This window comes from Lissotriton helveticus, chromosome 1_1, assembly GCF_964261635.1.
Source record: "Lissotriton helveticus chromosome 1_1, aLisHel1.1, whole genome shotgun sequence".
NCBI classification, from domain to species: domain Eukaryota; kingdom Metazoa; phylum Chordata; class Amphibia; order Caudata; family Salamandridae; genus Lissotriton; species Lissotriton helveticus.
Genome location: NC_136057.1, coordinates 1,797,471,214 through 1,797,487,237, shown reverse-complemented (window position 1 = coordinate 1,797,487,237; position 16,024 = coordinate 1,797,471,214). Strand labels below are relative to the sequence as shown.

Genomic DNA, 16,024 nt, shown 5'->3' with positions numbered 1-16,024 from the left:
AAAGCTTTCTTTGATTCATTAAAAACAAGTGTATGTTCCTGGGTCCAAGGGAGGACAGTCGATGCGGCTGCCTCCTGTGTCGTTAACTGTATCAGTGGCTTGGCTAGAAATGCATACTGAGGAATCCATTGTCTGCAGTAAGAAGTGAGGCCGATAAAAGCTCGTACCTCCTTCTGTGTCTTGGGCTGTGGAAGATGTGCTATTAACTGGATACGGTCAGGTGTCAACTGCCTACCCCTCTTGGACAGTAAGTGTCCCAAGTAGACCACTTGCTGGACACAGAATTGCAATTTGGAAGGGGACACCTTGTGCCCCATCTCGGCCAGAAAATACAGAACTGTAAGTGACGCACGTTCGCAGTCACGTTCAGAACGGGCTGTGATCAGTAGATCATCGACATACTGGAGCAGGGCAGTGTCAGTTGGCATGTGAATATTGTCTAGTTGTCTCTTGAGTGCTTGACTGTAAATGCTAGGACTTTCTGTGAAACCTTGAGGTGCTCGTGTGAATTTATAGCTTCTTCCATTTAAACAGAATCCGAAAAGGAACTGGCTGTCTGGATGAATGGGGACACTGAAGAATGCGTTCTTGAGATCGATGACTGTAAAGAACGTGGCTTCAGAATCAATGGCTGTCAATAGGGATGAAATATCTGGGACTACTGGGTACTGAGGTATAATACATTTATTAAGTTCTCGAAGGTCAATCACTAATCGATAAACTGGAGGTGCATTTGGATCAGTACGTTTCAGGACTGGAATGATAGGAGAATTACATACATTGGAGTCAGTTTCTACAACCACTCCCTGAACAATAAGCTCGTCAATAATTTTGGATAAGGCTGCTACAGCCTCAGGTGGCAATTTGTACTGTCTGATTCGTGGCAAAACAACACCTTGCTTCAGAGTCACACGATGGGGTGTGATATGCATACAACCTACATCAGTTGGACCTTGCGCCCATAAATGCTGTGGTACATTCAATAATCTTGGATCAAAATCACGTAATACATAATGACCTTTGAAATCTCGCAAGAACAGACGGACCCCTTCTGGGGAGCAACAAATGACTGCTCCTAATTCTTTTAATGTCTTAATGCCTAACAAATTTTCTGGACAAGACTTCGTAAGTAAAAAATCGGTAGTTCGGCACAATGGACCAACTTCTAGAGTAACTGGTTTCGATATTTCATTAACAATAGGCTTTCCTGAAAATCCAAGGGAAACATTTCTTGAGCCTGAGAGTGGAGCCCCTGGAACCTCGTCATGACTGATGGTAGTCCTACTTGCCCCTGTATCAATCAGAAACTTTCTGTCTTTCCCTAATACTTGACTGTGTACATAGGGACCCTCTTGATCTACAGGTATCTCGATGAGAGGCAAGCCTACCTCCCTCTCTAGGCTGTTTCATGAATATGGCTGATAATCTGGATACTCTGTCTGTGCATACTGGTACATTTGCTGTGTAACATGCTGTGTTGCAGCAATAGGCTGTGGTGCGGTAACTGACTGTTGTGCATTCTGTGGTGGCTGGGAAGTCTGTGAAACTTGTTCTTGTCTAGGCGGACGTGGTCTCTCTTTAGTTTTACCAGTAGCTATGTTATGTTTCAGAACTGCACATTCGTTTATAAAATGACCTGGCTGTTTACAGTAGCTGCATGTCCCTTTAACGGGAGTTGCAGGATGACTGGCTTGATTCGGACCCCTCTTCTGACTGTCTTGTGGCACAGATTGTGCAACTAGTACTTTCATTTTCGTGTCCTTCATACGTCTCCTCTCGTGTTCCTGCTCTTCCCTGATTCTGTTCTGGTGATACTGGAGCATTTGAAGCATCTGTGACGGAGTATTAGCTTGCCAGGTACTTTCGACTTTCAGTACTCGATTTTTAACTTGTGGACTTGAATTCTCGACTAGTTTGGTAACAAAAAGATGAGGGTACGATTCACTACTTGTTTTCAGACCACTATTAATAATAAAACATTTTTCAAATCTAGAATAAAAATCACTAGTATCTTCGTCTTGTTTCTGTTTACAGGCTGAGATGGCATCCCAATCTTCCTTTTTCGTGGCTAGTAATCTTGGCAAGACTTGTATCAATAACTCGGGCAATTCTTTAGCTTTATCCCCAAGACCGGTACCTGGTACTCGTATATTATCTTCAGCTTCTAAAGCTGTCCAATCTATCTTTTTCTCTCCCACCTCCCATTCTTTTTCTTTGAGTTTTTCATATATGCCCGCAGGCAACAGGACCTTTAGCATTTTAATGATATCAGGATACGTGTATTCTCCCATACGGAGCATGTCTTTTAATTCACGGTGGAACCCTGCTGGATCTTTATCATGACAGGGAATTAACTTTTTCATCTCTAAGAGTTCCATCTTTGTGATAGGGGTGTAAACAAATACTCGTTCTAGACCACCACCATCTTTCTTGACTGGATGTACTTCTCGTAACGGATTCTGTCTGTCTATGTAGAATTGTTTACTTTCTGGGGGTGAGACGTGAACAAAATGTGGATTCAGAAACGTTCGGTATTTGTGGCGCTGTTCTAGAATGACACTAATTAAATCGGTACCTAGACCCTTCCATCTGTACTGGAGTAACTCGTTCAATACATCATGTAGAGGACCTGGATCAGAATGTTGTTCCTCATACAGCGTAATGAGGTGTTGGATCATATACATACCCACCAGACGTTGCTCGGCTGGGGGCAGTTTCAGAAACATTTGTGCCACTATTTCGTCTGGAAAAGTGGTAGAATCAGTAGTCCACCGGACTGCTGATCGGGCTAATTCTTGTTCATGCACTGTACTAAGCTCGCTATAACCTATTCGTGATTTCAGAATGTGATCGGTAGCTTGGAATACTTGCTCAAGAGAACACTGTTCTGGTGCTGGAGGAGGAAAAACTTTCTTGTAATCTGGGCGTGAATGTCGGTCGGAAAGTCTAGTTCTACCTACATACGCTATTCTGGAGGGATTCTCGTCGTCTACCTCTTCAGTAGAAGAGTCTTTCTCGGTTGCTTGTCTTTCTCCTAGTTTCTCGTGCATCTTTATGATTTCCCTACGAATTTTCTTGTACATAACCTCTATACAATTTTGTGTCTTGTGTTTTCCCTCGGCTATATTGTCACTCCACCTAGTCAGGACTTTCATTTCTTCTTGATCTTTTTCTGGACAATCTTGCTCTCTTATTAAACAGTTAATCAAAAACTTTAAAAGCATGAGCTGAGTCTCGACTTTTCTTTGAACCATGGCTTCGTGAATACTTTCTGGATTCACTCCTGTACGGATAAAACGATATATTCTGTCTAGATGTCCTCCCATATCGGGCAGGGTGTCCAAATAGTCGACAACCCGTCTTAAACGTAATGAATATATGACCATATGACCTTCGCCTGGAACTGGATCATAACGGCATTCAGTAAGTGCTCGCTTGATATCTGCGTATGTAGTAATTTTTGGCGTACGCTGTAACGCTAGTTCATGTAGCGTCAGCCGTCTGGTTTGAGGCGGGGTACGAAGAGAACCTCCCCCCGCGGCTCCTAAACTAGAATCGTCGGTGTATACTGTACGTGCTGGGAGAGTGATTGACGAAGCGGGTACATGTACTGTGGGCTGGGCCGGGGGTGCTGTAATGGGTGCTGTAACGGGTGCTGTAATATGAACTGAACCCACGGAACCAGCGACTGGAGGAGCAGGAATTACATTATTAACGGGAACAGGCGGAATAGGATTTGCATATTCTGGGACTGTATCGTCCAAATAGGACGAGAGAAAAAAATATCAGCTGCGGTCGGTTTGTGACGTAGCTTAATCGGGACCAATGGTGGCGGGAAATTACAGGGTGCTTCCGGGGTTGCTTTTGGCAAGCCCTCGGCAAGAAGAGGATACATACCTTTAATAAGGGCATTTCTCTGTCTGTCTGACTGTTCTGCTCTAACACGTTCACCTTCTTCGATTAATTCCCTTTCTTGGGCTCTTTCTGAGGATTCCCTACTTAATTCTGTTTTTCTGAATTCTTTTTCGGTTCTTTTATGAGATTCTTTGCGCCACAACTCGATGGCATCTTTCTGGGACTGTCTGGCTTTCTTTTTCCATAATGCTTCTTCTACTCGCATGATGCACTCGGCATCCCATGTACCTGATACGGGCCATCTATATTTCTCTTCTAATTCCTTGGTATAGTCCGCCCATAAGTCTAGATATATTATGGCATCTAAGCCATGCTTGTGATACATAAAATGTCCTGGACTGTCCCTAGGAGGGACAGGAACTGCTTCTTCGAGCAACCCTTTTCTGGTCTTTAACTGACGTAATTTCGAGAATAAAGGCATGACTGGAATATACTTGAAACACAATACACAATAATCACAGTAATAAAACGGGGAACAAAACACTCATACCACGACATAAAAATACATGAATAACAGTTCGAACAGAATATTACCAGATACACTGAAAACAGAACACATGAATTTCTCGTGAACGAAACTTTCTAGAATTACTGGATGCACTGCTAAAACAGTACAGAACATACCGGTCCCATAAAGAGACACGTCAGGACCCGTATCCACCTAGGTGAATACTTCGTACTGGATCTGCGTACCCAAACCCATCGGACCAGGACCAACTAATGGTCCTGTCTAGATACTTCCCCTGCGACGGTACTCACCGGGAAAGCAGAAACTGGAAGGCCTCGGACTGGACTGGACTGCTACGACGTCGGACTACGAACTTCGGAAACTTCGGTTACAGGTGGGCCTCCGGATACTTCGGACCTTGCTCTCTCGGCTTGGGCTCTGGTCGGGACGAACCGCATTCCACACCGCTTCGTCTGGATGTCGGACCGCAGACTCCGTTTCCTCCGTGGGCCTGAGGGAGACTTGAAGCAGAAATATCTGCCGGTGCGCAGTAGAGTTCCGTCACGGCTGTAGAGGGTATGGGGACCTGCGTGGCATCGCCAGCGCGTGAGGAAGGGGCTCGTCCCTGTTCGGGCGCCATTATGTGGTATATAAATAAATAATACCGGGACTATTTTTGACTATATTAACAATAACAGATAGCTCAATAAATAAGAGGCAGGATCCGATGTGTCCGAGTCAAAAGGATTTATTCAGGCAAAAGGGAAGGGACTGGAACGGGACAGCCTGAAATAAAACAGGTAGGACGGAAGGCAGCTGCAATGCTTCGACAGTGCAGCATATATATAGTAATACATTTACATTACATTACATACAGTAGGCGTAACTTATGACAAACGTAAGATAAGAGTGCATGGGTGGAGAAAGAAGGCGTGTACAGGGCGTACACTGAGACATGTGGTATGAACGTCACAGAAGTGTCATGAATGGGGCGGAAACATGGAGGGGGCTTCCTGAGCAGCTGGGACCTTTAACCTAGTGGTGCGCGCAAACGGGCAATGACGTGTTTACCAGGGAGAACTGGGGGCTATGACTTCTGCACTAGAAGAGGAGACTAAAGTCTGCGGTGTCAGGACGACATGTACCTATAGCATATCTGGTATCTGGTGTTTGGAGTACATGTTGATAGAATCCAAAAGTTATCAGGGCAAAGGCTACTTGACACTAGGACTGGTGCATGCATTATTCTACATGTATTGCGTGTGCTAGGAATATTCTATGAATATTAATACAGTATTTCTCTTACATGGAGACAGAAAGACTAGACCATAGCTGGAACTGTTGATGCAGTTCAGTAGCTTAGGAATGCAGAGAAGGAGGGCTGGACTGATAACTAGAAGCATAACATACTCTTGGCAGACAGGCAGGCAGAGCCAGGCCGGGCCGGGCACCGCGCGGCAGGAAGTAAGTGAAGGGTCAGGGATGCAGGTGGGGGCTGCATCGCTCCTCGGAGAGGGTTCAGGAAACTGGAGCTGAATCTGATGTCCGGGCCCTTTTGAGGCCTAGGAACGGGGACAATGCGATGAATTAACGTGCACACTGTGAAACGTGGCAACATAGGCCTAATACTCGTTGTTTTCACGAGAACTGGAAACTGGCATACTAGAGTTGGACACAACTGTGATTGCGTCTTTAATCGATCATAGGGGGATACATGCATATCGGTCATGCACATATAGCTTAGGATGGGGAACACGTAGGCACATATAACATGGCAAAATTTACTTTTCCACAGCTGGAGAGCTGGGTAGGGGAATATTTTTGGGAATTAATCTCTAGGAAGACAGTGTATCCTCTAAAATTATAATTACCGAAAGTAAGTAACCTTTGGTAGGCTGTAAGACTGTTTACCACCAATATTTCTGCTACAATCTCCTACTCTCAAAACACAACTCCCCCTCCCCTATCCCTCTCTCTGACTAGGTCTGCACTAATGGCTTTTCTCTCTCTAATTATATTCCTGTCTATTTTTGGAATGACTCATTGTTGGCCTGCTTATCTGTAATGTTCAGTGCAGTTCTATGGCAGTGTTTATGGTTGTCTGCGAGACCTGACACCAACCTAAAATTAACAGAGTCAAGAAACAAACAATGTACCCAAATATAGATGCAAAGGAAATAGTTGTTAAACTATACGAGTTCCCATCAGTCTACCATCGAGACCGCCCTTCATCATCTGGGATCTCTTGTGCATAAATTCTGTCACATTTAAGGGTAAAAAAACCTGTGCTGGCAGATGACTACGCCAGGCGCAGGAAAAACCACAGTGTTGTTTACAGATTTAATAGACACCCTCACACTCCTAAATCAATAAAAACAGTGCAAAAGTGGTTTAACAAATAACCACTAAAGATTAGTGGTTATTTGTTAAACCACTTTTGCACTGTTTTTATTGATTTAGGAGTGTGAGGGTGTCTATTAAATCTGTAAACAACACTGTGGTTTTTCCTGCGCCTGGCGTAGTCATCTGCCAGCACAGGTTTTTTTACCCTTAAATGTGACAGAATTTATGCACAAGAGATCCCAGATGATGAAGGGCGGTCTCGATGGTAGACTGATGGGAACTCGTATAGTTTAACAACTATTTCCTTTGCATCTATATTTGGGTACATTGTTTGTTTCTTGACTCTCTGTTAATTTTAGGTTGGTGTCAATCATGTACAGGGGGCTTAACAGTTAGGGTCTATAAACTTACCCCTGGGACCTCCTCTGTGTGTGGTAGTGTCTGCGAGACCTGTCAGTGCTAAGATCATTTGTGTATCCAAGTTATACAGTGAAATTATTTTCTCTGATCTAACCAGGACTACATCCATCGTGTGGGAAGAACAGCACGAGCCGGGCGGTCTGGAAGGTCCATCACGTTTGTGACACAGTAAGTAGATACCAGATCACAAGCATGAGAATATTAACAGTCCACGCAACCAGGTGTCACTGTATGAATGGTATTTGGCTCTCATCCCAGAGGCAGTGTTACTTCATCAGCAACCTCGGCCCTCTCCAGCAGGTGCCACTAAAAGGGCATTCCCTTTCCAGGGACTGAGCTACTTCAGCAGGTGTCACTGTAAAAGTAGCCCTGGGTGCTCATAAGCCAGGTACTGTATCATTTCAACAGTACTCCAACCCTTCCAGCAGGTGTCACTGTAAGAGCATCCTTGGACTCTTGTGCCCCCTTCCTGGACATGCAGCTGTAGTGCAAGTTCTCAATGTGACCAACTCGTAACTTAGCCTGCAGAGCTGCAGTACCATGATACAAGGACCCGCGTGAGTTCAAGGTTTGGTGTTCAACAGTGATATTTCTCACTACCCCGGGCCTTCCTCGCTTCACTGTAAGATCGCCTTTCTGTGCCCCCAAAAAACTTGGATCTCAGATCCATCAACCTGCAGCTATTGCTACCGCCAAGCACAGAGGCAGAGCCTTGTAATCTATCAAACTCCCTTCCTTATCTCCTACAGGAACGACTTAAAGCGTTGCTGAAAATTTCCTGCCCATCAACAACAAAGGACTCCGTGCTTTCCTTGCATTAAGACTGGTCTGTCCCTTGTGCAGTCAGATGATTGTGGGACATGTACCCCTTGCAAGTTCTTTAAATGAAAAATAAAACATTCTCTTCCCTAGATACGATGTGGAGTTATTCCAGAGAATTGAACACTTGATTGGAAAGAAGCTCCCTGAATTCCCCACGCAGGAAGAAGAAGTGATGATGCTGGCAGAGAGGGTGGCAGAGGCCCAGAGATTTGCACGCATTGTAAGTACAGCGTATAGGATGGAATTGATCATCTTAAACCTACAAGCTGATAAGGGAGGAAAGACGGATAGGAGTTCTGCTGCTTTGAAGATGGTAGTCATTATTGCAGTTGGTATGGAACAATTTTCAGAGGGCTGATAAAGACTTTGTCTGGTTTCTTCTCTCGCTCTCTCTTTGTCTGTTTCTCTGGTTTTTTTTGCTGGTTCTTATTCTGTGTTTGCGTCAATGGTAGTATCGTCTGACACCCTACTGTGGGAACAGAAGTCCTCTATGGTTTTGAAAAGTGATGCTGCCCTGCAATGTTAGTTTTTTCACCTCCTTTGGTTTTCCTATATTTTACTTCACAATCTGCAGGTCTGCTAAGGTGTTCCACCTTTTATACAGATACATTTGAAAGGATGTACATCCCAAGTGCACCCTGCATTATAGTGAACCAGGTTTTGATGTGGTGGAAAGGGGTTACTATTCAGAGGGACAGGCCTTTTTACATGCATCACTCACTGACGGTGAGGCTGCCTACCGGCCCTCCTCTGTAAAGCCTGTTCAGTCATCCATAACTGGTGCCCTTAGCTTCCTTTTAGTAAGGCAAGTGTATTTCATGTGTGTATGATCCTGAGACTAATGACTTGCATCCATTTTCAGCACTGTTTGTCAGAGGTGGCGGGTTCCCCTGGAGGTTGCTTTAGATAAAAACACACCCTTATAAAGCCAAGCAAACCAGAAGCTGTTTGCGACACCTGACCATTGTCCCATAGGATAAGGTTAGCCACAGGACTCTAGGATATAATATCTAGAGTGCTGTGGCTATAAAAACGGTTAAGCTTGCATCTCGGCCCCAGAAAGCCTTTGGACCTACTGTTTTTTCCCCATATCATAATTTTAGCAGCCCTTCTTAAATCCCTGTTAGTAAATTCCTATTCTTCCTAGAAGTTACAGCGCTGTCTGGGCATTGTTTGAGTATGTACTGTCCTTCCCTCCTGGAAAAAACCCTTGACTACTCAACTTCACAAACCCGAACAGCGATGTACCCAAAGGAAGGAATTTCGTTTTCCAGATAGTTCTGGGACATAAGTGATAAAAAGCAGTGCCCACCACTATAGTGTTCTGTATCTCTGACTACCCGAGGATCCCTTAAAAAGCCACATAGAGATGGGCCAAACAATGGGAATGCAAACATCTTGACAATATAATCCATTTAAAGATGTTAGTTTATTTCCAATAAGAGGCCATTTAAAGTGGCAGATAACATGGTGTGGGGAGAAGTCTTGTAATGGAGAGCTGCAAGTTAACTGATCTAAAGGAGATTAGTATAGCTAAATGGCTTCACCCAGCGGACGCTACAAAATGTAATGCCTCGCTTTGTTGCTTCTTAGCCCAGTAGGAACGGGTCCTCCGAGCCAGAGACTAGCTTGGAAAATATTGTCCTCCGTTTCACTGTTTATTTTCTGACCTGATTTGTTTTTCCTTCCCTGGACATAACAGTTTGTGATGCTCCGCAGTGAAGCCAAGGTAGCTCTTCTGAACAGGCTATTGTACCTTCACACTAGTCTATAGTGGTGAGTGCTGGCAGTGCCAGCAGACCATTGACCAGGGATATGTAGGTATTTTAGCTTGCACCCCTGGCTGGGAGGATGTGTACCTGCTCTCACCTTAAAACGTTGGATGAGACCCCCTCAACATGGGTCCTTTTCTTGTGTGTGTGTTATGTTTGTTTGAGAGAGAGCCTAGAAGTCTGTTTAATCAGTTGTGTGCATTTGGGGATGCCGTGTGTGCTTCATAAGGTAACCGATTCACTGTGTTCTGTCGTAGACTAAACATGACTTGTCTAAGAGCACCCAAACGCTGCCCTATAGAATAGCATTGGCCTTAGGGTTCAATGCTATATGAACAACTATTGCATAAATGTTGTAAGTCGTTTTAGGGATCTATCTCGACCCAGAAAATGCTAGCACCTTTTGTTTTTATTTGTGTATCATAGTTTTAACTGTCTTATTTCAGTATCTATTTATTTCTATTTTTCCTTGAAGTTACAGCACTTTTTAATTTCTTCACTTTCTAGAGTAAACGTTTACTGGTCACACTGCCTTGGAGAGTCAAGTGCCCAAAGGGAATTATCCAGTAGGAGTGTAGTAGCATTGGTGGCCCAGGGACACTAGTGATACAGCAGATAATGCAAAAAAAAGCCACTCACTTCCTCAAGACTCCAAAAGTAGGCCTCACATTGGTGAGCAAGCGCATGGGATCACTAGATTTAAGCCTTCAGAATAATCTAATACCACTCAAGACCCAGTACATTTACAGTTAGAGGCCAGATTAGATGCCATTTACCAGGAATGGTGTTACAGGGTTTGCTCTAAGGAGCCTCAAGTTAACTGAACTGAATAGTTTAAGTGTTTAACTCGCCATCCACCAATAAAGATCAGATCATTGCTAGCAGTCTTGTTTCCCAGTCCAGTGGTGATGGATACTTTAAACCATTGATCTGAGATAGTTCTGTCACTTCAGAGGAAAGGCCAGTTGGCAGTACAGATTTCTGCCCTTCATTTGCTCCTTCAGTGATCCTCCTTCCCCCAACAACCTCTGTACTTAGTGGGTCCTAAATTGCTCAGACAGTGCTCATGAAGATAGTTCTGGATGAGACAGTAAGAAAAAGGATTTGAACCAAAGAACCATGCTGTCTGTAAACAGGCTGCTGTAGTATTCTCCACCCCCTTGCTCTCTACTTGGGTAATATCTGATCCCTCTTCTCTCTGCAGGAGCTCCGGGAACAAGGCGAGGGCAAGAAGAAGCGACCACGAGAGGAGACAGCGGAGGACGCTGAGGGCTCTTTGGGCGTCCGCAAGAAGGTGGCAGGCGGGAAATTTAAGCGAAAAGTTCACTAGCCCAAGACAGCTAAAGCGGTTACCATAGGACATTTCCCCCCTCTTCGCCCGGAGTTGAGGGACTGCACAAGCCATAGACTCAACTTGTTTAACACTTACAGGCCAAACTTGGCAGAGTCCTCTTTGTGTTCAAGAGATGAGCTAACTCTGGTTAGCGTGCTGAGGAAATTTTGGATACCGATGTCCCTTGTCACATTCATACCCCATCCATACTCTTAACTTTAGGGTGATATGTCTCCCTCATGTCAGAAGACCCCATCATCTCTGGAGGACAAGTGTGTAAGAGTAAGAAGAGGTTTCCATCTTCATGATCTCTGCATATTTTATGTAAATAGTTGGATTTGTACAAGTGCAGTTCATGCCAAGAACCGCAACAGATGTCTGCCAACGATCATCACTTGTTGTTGGGAACTTGCTGCAGTGGGCTCACCAGCAGGAAAAGGTTGTTTGCAGGGTGCAAGTTACACTGTCTAGTTCTTCCTGTCATGTCTGCTGTTTTGCCATCAGAATAAAGAAATGACTCACTTTGTGGCTTAACAACTCCCTATGAACACAGTTTGTTGGATTTCACAAATAAATTATTTTTGTATGTCTTGCGGCTCATCCTAGAATACCTCTCTTCCTGTTGCCATCACCTAAAGAGCAAAAACAGACAAGAAAAGTGTATGTCTCCAGCAGTGTAGACTACGAGCAGAGAACTGTGTAAAATCAAGGCAGTGCAGCTGTGGTTTTTGAGCTAGAGAGTTGAGTTCATTAAAATTAACTTTGTATATGTTGGTTTATCACTGTGAAGCTCCAGTTCTCCAAGTAACACAATTGAGAAGTATTTTGTCTTGCTTATCCTTTGTTCTAGCGTCTGCCATTGCTTAAGAGTAACCTTGACTGCTCAGGCTACCCCTGGAGAGTCAAGTGCCCGAAGAAAGTGACTTAGACAGTTTGAGTGCTCTGGTACTGGCAGTCATGGGACGTTCGTGGTCACTAATACTATTGCATCTTAATGTCTGATCCTCGCCTCCAGTCATGTGCTGTAAATATGACCCCAGTGATGTTCTCTGTCTCTGCTGTGTGTGTACGGATTGTTCAAAAGCTATTTAAATAGGCTCTAAAACCCATTATCACAGTAATATACCTACCGGCTACCCTGAAATAGTTGTAACTACGACCACAAGAAAGCTGTAATGAAAACCGCCAAAGTAAATGTCAGTTTGGCCTCGTGGTATGCCTCATTGTGACCTCACTGGCTGTAAAGAATGGCAAACTAGTTGTAATAGTTACAGAATATCTCCAAGTGGCCCCAAATAGATATAACAAAGCTGTAAATGCTATCAAAATATGTGTGATAAATACAAAAGTTGTGAATCCTACCCTAAAACGAGTATATCCATTACTTCAAAATTGTTGTGCATGCCTTCACAATATCTGCAATACTCACTTGATCCCAGAATAGCTGTAAAGATTACCCACAGTGGCCCAGAAGAGCTGTCACCAATTGTATTGCAGTGACTTAAATAGCCAACAGTGGGGACTGGAAATTGTTTCTAAGGTTGTTTAAATCCGAGTTGCTTACACCTGGGTGACTGTAGAATATCACGTGAAAAAAGAAAGTACACTCTTAAGTGTCTGTGATTTTACGTTTTAAGGAATACCTGACCTTCAGCTAGGATTCAGCATTTCCTAACAGTACATATATCTAACTTAGTAGGACAAGCAGCACACTCAACTTAGTAATTTATCTGGCATTATTGATTTGTGGGAGTTAGTGTACTGCTACCACATAAGCTAAAAATGTAATACTTGGAATGCTGCACTTTTATACAAGTATACTTGATCAGTAGGAAGTGTACCCATCTTTAGGAATACTCAACTGTTTGATCTGGAGGATTCTGATGTGGTAAAACACTTCATGATATGGTCAAAATTTATCTGTAGCAGTCTCAGAGAAAGACTCATTGCTTTTTACTCTAGGAAGATATCAGCAACATCTTCACAACCACATCTCCTACCTCATCCATCACAGGATATCCCAGCCTAGGTATCCATGCTTTTCCGCATAGCTAGTACACAGCCACTACTACTTCTCGCAAACAGCCCCGCATCTAGCAAGAATCTCACCTTCCATTATCTACAGCCTTTTTACCCAACTGGGATGCCTCCATCCAAAGAGCAACTCTTGAGCACTCTATTCAGCCCTCATCACCTATTGGTGAAATTGGAATTTGTGGGTTATCATGTTCCATAGATCGTCACCATATTTCTGCCCCATAGAAACGCACATTAGGTCAACACAACCCTGCCACGTCCTCGGATTTGCCAGGAAAAAGTGAACCTCCTCACCAAGTCCTCATCGGAGGCCAGCGCTGTCACACAATATTTACTGCCATCCCACAGCGATTTAAATACTGTGATAGGTGTCAGTCATCTTCTCCATCAATGAAGGTTTAAACCCTCAGAACAATAACCTACTCCCCATAACCCTCTTATAGGTGCACTCCCTTAACTGTTACTCTTTTCTACCAAATGTAGTGCACTGCTAACTGCTTCTCTTTTAAGGTCTCTCCCTCAACACTTTTTTTTTTTTTTTTTTACATTTTTGCTGTTCTTTTCCTTCTTTCTCTTCTCCCAGCTCACATAGCTTATGCGACAATCATCTGCCACTAGGTCATGTGTATGCCAACACCAACTGCAGCATCTGACCTGCTTAACTCAGAGGTTCCTCTGATTGCATGGGTAGCATGCTGCGTAATGATGAACCAATGTGCAAGGAGGCATTGAATTTCATAATTGGAAGGGAGTATACTGTCTCAGCCACTGGGCGAGGTTCCAAGCACACTTTCTGCCAGTCCAGCTTACCTATAAAGGCACTCCCTACTCTCCTGCTGTGGTGTGAGTAACCCCATGAAAGCAGAAAGTACTGTATTTTAAGATTGTCAATCCTCATGCACCAGTCCACCTGTTTTAGTCACATTGAGATCCAGGGAAGGGGCGCCATGTGTCCTTTGGTGACCAAACTCCTCAGCTTTGAGGACTCCACCACCATGTCACATTCAGACCATCATCTGAGCCCAGGGTCCCAAGCTAACATCTGAATGTGGGTATCAAGACCAGCATGTTTCTGCAGGGATATTAAACTACTTCTCCCATTAAGGGTGCTCATCAGATCACAAAGTCTCAATTTTTGTCCAGTGTCTCCAGAGATTTGGACATAAGGGAGTGTAGTCCACCTTCTATGGGGATACTCTGTGGCAGTCTATGTCTAACCAGGGAGTCCCATCTCCATTACTCCAGCGTGCATGCTGTTCAGGTGGTATTTGAAGGGCAGCCTCATTCAGTTAGTATGTAGACGGCATCATCGTAGAAGCAGCACAGGAGGCCAGCATGAATGTGAAGTCTCAAAAGAAGCAGCATTTTACTGCTAGTGAAATTCCAGCACCAGGAACCTTTGTAGATATCACTCAAATGCTGAAGGCACACTGTTCCCAAGAACGCTTAACCACTGCTATCTTTCCTACAGTACCAGATATTTGAGGTAGATAAGTTGCACTGGTCTATTTACTGTTGCAGGGCTATCTGGTTTGAACACTTTGGAATAGAGCTCATCCTGAGTCTTACCCCATTTGCCAAACAGTAAGGTAATGCAGACTCCATGAACAATAGGTCTGAATTATATCATCCATTGACCCAGCACCAAAAAGAACCTGCACTGCCAAAAAACTCCCTGCTTTTGTCAGTGTGCCTTGGTTCAGGCTTTGCTTTGATGCAATCTGCAGTCCTCAGTTTAGTGACACCCCTAGTGTGCAGCGGCGGCCATGGGATTCTGTTGTGATAACTCTGCTTTAAATACAACTGTGGCCCCCACAACCCAAGTGTAGTTGCTGCCAATCCAATTGTAGGTCCCGAACACCAGCTCCAATCCCCTGGGTCACAACCAGCACTCTTGGTCCTGATCCAACTGCTGGTGCCAGATTGGCTTCCAACTAGTCCAGCATGGCTGTGTGATGCTCCTGTGGATCCATTCACCAGGCCTCCTTCCCACAGCAGATTATTTGAGGGAATTGGATATTGGTGCCGGAGACCCCAAAGACCTGTATATGACCAAGTGCTACTATACATTCCCTGACTAAAGCTCTGGTAGTGATGTCCCTAGAAATTGCATTGTCCAAGCTATGAGAAAAAAGGCATTTATACTTCTGGCAAATAAAGCTTTACCAGAAGCGCCCTTGAGCCCCAGGTACTAAAGTAGGATCATGAGACCTGGAAAGAAGCCAGTCCCAAACCCTGCATTCTCATAATCTGTAGTCTTTGTCTCTGCAACTTCCCAACTCCGTGCAGAACCCGTTATGGTAATGGCGGCTTTCTTAATGGGCAAGGCATCATCCTATCACATGAACATTATGTGTCCCGAGCCATGCCAAAAGAATATGTACCTTTCAGGTGGTCTTTCCCCAACAGTCCAGTCTCAAAACCATCATGGCACCTATGGGAAACTGTGTCTGGGAGAGTACAAGTACATGCCTAAACTGGGAAAGGTGGCTGCAGCGCAGAAACTGCTGTACCAGTTCCTAATTAATACTTCCACCAGAAGCATGAAATCTGGTTTGGCTAGTTGCTTGATATTATAGCATCCATATTCAGAAAAATCCATGAACCTCCTTTTTGAGGAGAACAACATATTTGATCAATCAGCTGATGTGATTGTGCACGAATACAAACAGATCACAGCCAAAAGTGCTGAAAGCATGCCATACAGTTCTGCCCAGTCTACCACCTCTTTGCTACCATATGAAGGTCTTCAGCCCTTTTGCTTCAAACCTTGATAGGAACATCTTCCTCAGCCAAGCCTGTTCTCTTGGCCTTAGCAGAAGTGAAAAGTACCAATGACTTGCTTGAGATCGGCTGCCCTCAGCAGCTGCATTTTAGAAGGCTTATTCTTCACTACCAAGTAACCTCTCATGCACAGATCCTACGCTTTACAGT

The 16,024-nt window shown here is 44.3% G+C and overlaps 1 protein-coding gene across 1 annotated transcript in view; it reads left to right on the top strand.

Annotated features, from left to right (window-relative positions):
* The window catches only part of DDX47 (DEAD-box helicase 47), a 229,183-nt gene extending 217,527 nt beyond the window's left edge, over positions 1 to 11,656 (top strand). The window contains exons 10-12 of the mRNA XM_078640767.1: positions 7,224 to 7,294; positions 8,039 to 8,168; positions 10,925 to 11,656. Of these exons, the coding sequence (XP_078496893.1) occupies positions 7,224 to 7,294; positions 8,039 to 8,168; positions 10,925 to 11,050 (327 nt within the window). The 3' untranslated portion in view covers positions 11,051 to 11,656. The remainder of the gene's footprint in view (positions 1 to 7,223; positions 7,295 to 8,038; positions 8,169 to 10,924) is intronic.
* The last annotated feature ends 4,368 nt before the right edge of the window (positions 11,657 to 16,024 follow it).